This window comes from Rhagoletis zephyria, unplaced genomic scaffold (assembly GCF_001687245.7).
Source record: "Rhagoletis zephyria isolate East Lansing unplaced genomic scaffold, Rhagoletis_zephyria_1.1 Rzeph_scaffold_27422, whole genome shotgun sequence".
NCBI classification, from domain to species: domain Eukaryota; kingdom Metazoa; phylum Arthropoda; class Insecta; order Diptera; family Tephritidae; genus Rhagoletis; species Rhagoletis zephyria.
In genome coordinates this window covers 1-5,211 of record NW_016184479.1, presented here as the reverse complement: position 1 = coordinate 5,211, position 5,211 = coordinate 1, and the positions used below count along the sequence as shown (strand labels likewise).

At 43.3% G+C, this 5,211-nt stretch overlaps 2 protein-coding genes across 2 annotated transcripts; one reads left to right on the top strand and one right to left on the bottom strand.

The window, feature by feature from the left end:
• Positions 1 to 1,021: 1,021 nt before the first annotated feature.
• Positions 1,022 to 1,755, bottom strand: LOC108382536 (actin-related protein 2/3 complex subunit 3-like). Its single transcript, XM_017638903.1, has 4 exons — positions 1,641 to 1,755; positions 1,493 to 1,584; positions 1,372 to 1,440; positions 1,022 to 1,300 (listed from the first exon to the last, which is right to left on the bottom strand). The coding sequence occupies exons 1-4, from the start codon at positions 1,753 to 1,755 to the stop codon at positions 1,022 to 1,024; spliced, it is 555 nt and encodes a 184-aa protein (XP_017494392.1).
• A 1,384-nt stretch (positions 1,756 to 3,139) lies between these two features.
• On the top strand, positions 3,140 to 5,160 carry LOC108382535 (alpha-N-acetylglucosaminidase-like; the record flags this gene model as incomplete). Its single annotated transcript, XM_017638902.1, has 4 exons — positions 3,140 to 3,202; positions 3,435 to 3,628; positions 3,686 to 4,199; positions 4,249 to 5,160. Coding segments are annotated over exons 1-4 (1,683 nt in total), but the record flags the coding sequence as incomplete, so codon positions are not given.
• Between the last annotated feature and the right edge of the window lie 51 nt (positions 5,161 to 5,211).

The window sequence follows — 5,211 nt, the reverse complement described above, 5'->3', positions numbered from 1 at the left end:
TTTATAAACACTTTGTTAAAGAGTTGTTGAGCATTGCATCAGGCGAGTGTCAATGAAATTGAATTGATTTTGAAGGTAAAAATTAACTGTTCAAATACAATTTGATCCAGTGAGTAAACAAAATTGGTCATTTAACCTTTATCTGGTAATGTGTTCATAAACTTAAATGACAAAAGTTTGTAATCTAAACCATAATTAGGCCCAAAAACGTTGGACACGTTGAGAACCAGTTTCGATGAGGGGACAAAAAATAGTCTTTTTAGATAGGACACTATCAAAGCACTGTCATGTGCGTCTAAGCAACCGAGGGGATGCAGTAATAGCAAAAAATTGTGATAAAAAGAGAAAAATAGTGATTACATTTTGTGTCCATTGTACACACAGTTTCACTGCTAGCAAAACTTTGTTGTTCAAATTGAATCATCATACTTCTAGCAGAATGTAGAAAATTAAAGCAATGTCATCATGACACCATTAAATTTGAGTACTTTAGGAAATTTCAACACGTCTTTTGTCAACAAAAATATAGAAGTGTCTATTAACAAAGATTAAAACTACTAAAACAGCTCAAACAATTTTGAGTTACTACTAACGAACCTGCAACACAACTAGCAGTAACTCCTGAGGCATTTATTACAGTTTTAATCCAGAAAAACTGTTGACTGGAACTGAGATAACTCCTTAAGTCAAGAATGATTGTTTAGTCATAAAACAAAAACAAAAACAAATGATTTTGCACAACAATAGTTTATCGTTCTGCCAGGCTAATGTTGAGGAACTTTCGTTTTGCAAAGCAGCACCACCACTTTGAGGGTGTCTTGTCGCCAGTTGGCCAGGCTTGCTCCAGAACACGCAGACCGCACTCTTGTCTGAGCTGTGTCAAGTAGCTTCGCATCTCATCGGCCTCTTTGCTGCTGGCTGGTTTTGAGTACAGGTTGTTTAGCGGAAATGCCGAGTCTCCGGGAATGGCAAACTTAGAGAGGCCAAGCTGAAACAGCTCCTGCGTNTGCACAACAATAGTTTATCGTTCTGCCAGGCTAATGTTGAGGAACTTTCGTTTTGCAAAGCAGCACCACCACTTTGAGGGTGTCTTGTCGCCAGTTGGCCAGGCTTGCTCCAGAACACGCAGACCGCACTCTTGTCTGAGCTGTGTCAAGTAGCTTCGCATCTCATCGGCCTCTTTGCTGCTGGCTGGTTTTGAGTACAGGTTGTTTAGCGGAAATGCCGAGTCTCCGGGAATGGCAAACTTAGAGAGGCCAAGCTGAAACAGCTCCTGCGTTGCGGCATTTCGACTAGAGGCCTATTCAATGAACAACAGATTGTGATTAGATCGACATTTAGTTTCCACCCAAACTGGCATCTATCCCTTACATTGCCAATCACTTTGAGACACTCGATAATGTACAACGTCAAGTAGATTATATTTCGATCTGCCTCGCTCTAGAAGAAAACAAACATTAGAGTGATAGCAGGCAGGCACACAAAAACTTACTTTAATTTCATAGCTAGAGAAGAAAATGTTAGATTTGAAAAAGTACAACGCCTCATCGATGATGTCTGCTCCCACTGGATCTTCTTTGCGTACTACAGTTGAAGACGTTTATTAGTTCAAAGTTTATTAAATTGACATAACAACTTACGGTGCTCATCTTCTACTGTTCGAATTGGACCATTGAATTTGGTTCGAAAGGTAAGCTTGGAAATGTTGCCAATTTTTTGACGACTTTCCAGTGTGGAATGATACAGCGAGGGCATGTTGACGGTGGTGATGGAGCTGATAGTCAAGTGACAGTGCCAGTGAGTGTTGCCTGTTGATTGCCAAGTAAGGAGCAGTTGCGTCTTTCACTTCAAGTCAAAGTGTTTACTTCTTTGCGGCAGTCTTGCAAGACTTCTACTGACCACAGCTGTAAGTGAAAAGAGCAGAAGAGAAAGGGAGATTGTCTTTCTCTTTCTTTTACTTATGCAACGGTGCAACGGAGACGATCGTACGTCTGAACGGTAAAACTTTGGCTGGCAACGGGTTCAACAGGACATTTTGCGGCTCATCCAAGGCAGGTTTTTTATGTTTATTGCCAGCTCATGTGTCGCTTAGCTCATTAGCGGGTGGCTATTCGATTCTGCCCCAACTCAGTGTCATCTGACAGGATGTCTGTGGTTGATCATACAGATATGGAAAGCAAAAGCTGCAGTTGCAGCAGCACACGCCCTGCACCAACACAANGACGATCGTACGTCTGAACGGTAAAACTTTGGCTGGCAACGGGTTCAACAAGACATTTTGCGGCTCATCCAAGGCAGGTTTTTTATGTTTATTGCCAGCTCATGTGTCGTTTAGCTCATTAGCGGGTGGCTATTCGATTCTGCCCCAACTCAGTGTCGCTCATCTGACAGGATGTCTGTGGTTGATCATACAGATATGGAAAGCAAAAGCTGCAGTTGCAGCAGCACACGCCCTGCACCAACACAGAGTGCTGCTCTCTCACCGACGTCCAACTGCCTGCGTACATACATGCATACAAACATGCAATCACCTCAAATTGGCGATCGCTTCAGTCAGCAGTTGGCTGTAGAGTCGACAACCACTGACTAGGCGCACTGACTGTCGCCAACGACTACTACTCTCATTGCATCGCCGCTATCCTGGCAAACCGTTTGCTGCTTCTGCAGCTGCGGCTGCTGTTGTGTCCCACCGTTGCTACATGGCAACACCGCTGACAGTGACAGGAAAATAAATGCAGTAGTGCCAGTGCCGGCAACGCACTGTTCCACTCAGTAAGCAAAGACAAGATAGTGAGTGCTCCCCGGGGGTAGTACCTACTTGCAGATGATTATCAGTGGCCAATTAGACAAACATTACCATTGATATCAGTTATCACTTTGAGAAACTTTTAACTCAGTTTACTGTTCATTAAAGGCATGGGTGTCAATAAATATCTATCTAGTTTACCTTAATTAACAAACAAATCAATTATATCTAATTAAAAGTCATCTCCACTTTAATGAATCAGCCATAGTGGCGCCAATCGGATTGTGATCTCGATTTTACCTGCCAATTTGATAGTTGACAGACTAATAATGTATAAAATGCAATCCGATTTGTATCCGCTTTTTTATTTAGACCTTTTTGCCGCATCAAGTCATGGATTCGCGCAGAAAACTGACACAATTCTCAATTTTGACCATTTGTTTGGTGGCTTTATTGGTAGCTCAGGCACAATGCGGAACACTAGACCACCTGTTGACTCTCAAGCCTAAAGCAACAGTTCCTCAGCAGGGCCAAGCTGTTCGAGGATTGATCTCTCGTTTGCTTCCTAAGCAGTCGCACCTTATTGAATTTCTCATTGATGAGCACTTTACTCATAACCATCTTGATAAATTCAAGGCATGTCGTTTTGTTATTTTTTCGACAATTTAAATTCTCATTTTCTATACAGATTGAAGGAGTTCCTGCAAAGAATGGCATTAAAATAACCGCCAACACTGGTGTCGCTGCTGCCAATGGCCTGTATTACTACCTCAAAAACATTGCCAACTGCTCCACTTCCTGGTCTGGAGACCAACTACACACCCTGCCTCTAGATTCCTTGCCGATGCCCGCTAAAGCTATTGAAGTTGTCATTCAAGACAAGTAAGCGATTGTAGTTGGTAAAAATGTGTTCAACTCTAAAACTAATGTTATCCAAAGATTTCGGTACTACCAAAATGTGTGCACAGTGTCTTACTCTATGGTCTGGTGGAGTTGGGCCAGGTGGGAGCGGGAACTGGATTGGATGGCACTGCGTGGTATCAACTTGCCACTGGCATTCAATGGCCAAGAAAGCGTTTTCCGTCAAGTTTTCATAAATCACTTTAACATGACAAAGGCGCAAGCTGATAACTACTTTAGCGGACCTGCTTTCCTTGCATGGAACCGAATGGGCAACATGCAAACTTGGTCTGGCCCGTTGTCCGAACACTGGCATGAGCAGCAGGAAAAACTGCAAAAACAAATTCTCGCTCGAATGCGTGACTTTGGCATGTACCCTGTGGTGCCAGGTTTTGCGGGTCATGTTCCTAGAGATTTAGTGATCAATTTGCCAAAAGCAAAGATTGATCGTTTACCCGACTGGGGTAGTTTTGGCACAAACTACAGCCACACATACTTTTTGCAGCCTGAAGACCCAAACTTTAGTAAAATCAACGAACTATTCATTCAAGAGGCAAGTATGCTTTGATTTTGTTTGTTTTTAATTAATTACTTTTTTGCAGTACATTAAACTTTTTGGCACTGATCATTTCTACAACATTGATCTTTTCAATGAGGAAACGCCCAGTCACTCAGATCCTCAGTACTTGCACTCAGCGGGAAAAGGTGTTTACGACAGCATTGTCAAGGCTGATCCAAATGGCATTTGGGTAATGCAGGGGTGGCTTTTTGTTAATCAACCCGGTTTTTGGAAGCAACCGCAAGTGAAGGCAATGGTGCAGTCAGTGCCTATTGGAAAGCTCCTTATTCTCGATCTTTTCAGTGATGTCAAGCCAATCTATTCTCATTTCGAAGGCTACTACGGGCAACCGTTTATTTTTTGCATGCTTCACAATTTTGGCGGAACTTTAGGAATGTACGGCTCTATCAACCGAATCAACGCTGAATTGTACACGGATCGCAAGAAGTACTCTAACCTGCTTGGAATTGGACTGACGCCCGAGGGCATTGAACAGAACCCCGTAGCTTATGAGTACATGATGGACACGACGTGGCACAGTTCCACACCGGATATGGCCAAGTGGTTCACTAACTACTCCGTTCGTCGGTATGGACTGTACGACGCGCGACTGGACAAAGCTTGGCAACTGCTTCGAGTGAGCGTGTACACTGATCCAATTGGAGTGCACAACCACGGACAGTATGCCATCAATAAAAGGCCAAAGATCAGCTATCACAGTCCATTGTGGTACCAGCCAGCCAACCTGACTGATGCGCTCAAATTGATGGCAGGGTATTTGGAGGCTAACCCAGCCATTGTCAACAAGTCTGAGACATTTGTGTACGATATGGTTGACGTGTCTCGACAGGCACTTCAGCTCATCTTTGACTACTATCGTGAGCACCAAATGTACCCGCAGTACGTCAAGCACGAGGTTGCCCATTTGAAAACCACCAGCAATCAGATGTTGCACGTTTTTGACCTTTTCGAGTCAGTCCTTCAATGTAGTGAGCATTTTCTTCTC

What these genes read in the sequence shown, in the direction of transcription:
- LOC108382536 (XM_017638903.1), bottom strand. Translation starts at nt 1,755, where the DNA reads ATGCCCTCGCTGTATCATTCCACACTGGAAAGTCGTCAAAAAATTGGC. An exon ending in AACAGTAGAAGATGAGCACC is followed by an intron (nt 1,585 to 1,640) that starts GTAAGTTGTTAT and finishes CTTCAACTGTAG; the next exon opens with TACGCAAAGAAGATCCAGTG. An exon ending in TCTCTAGCTATGAAATTAAA is followed by an intron (nt 1,441 to 1,492) that starts GTAAGTTTTTGT and finishes GTTTTCTTCTAG; the next exon opens with AGCGAGGCAGATCGAAATAT.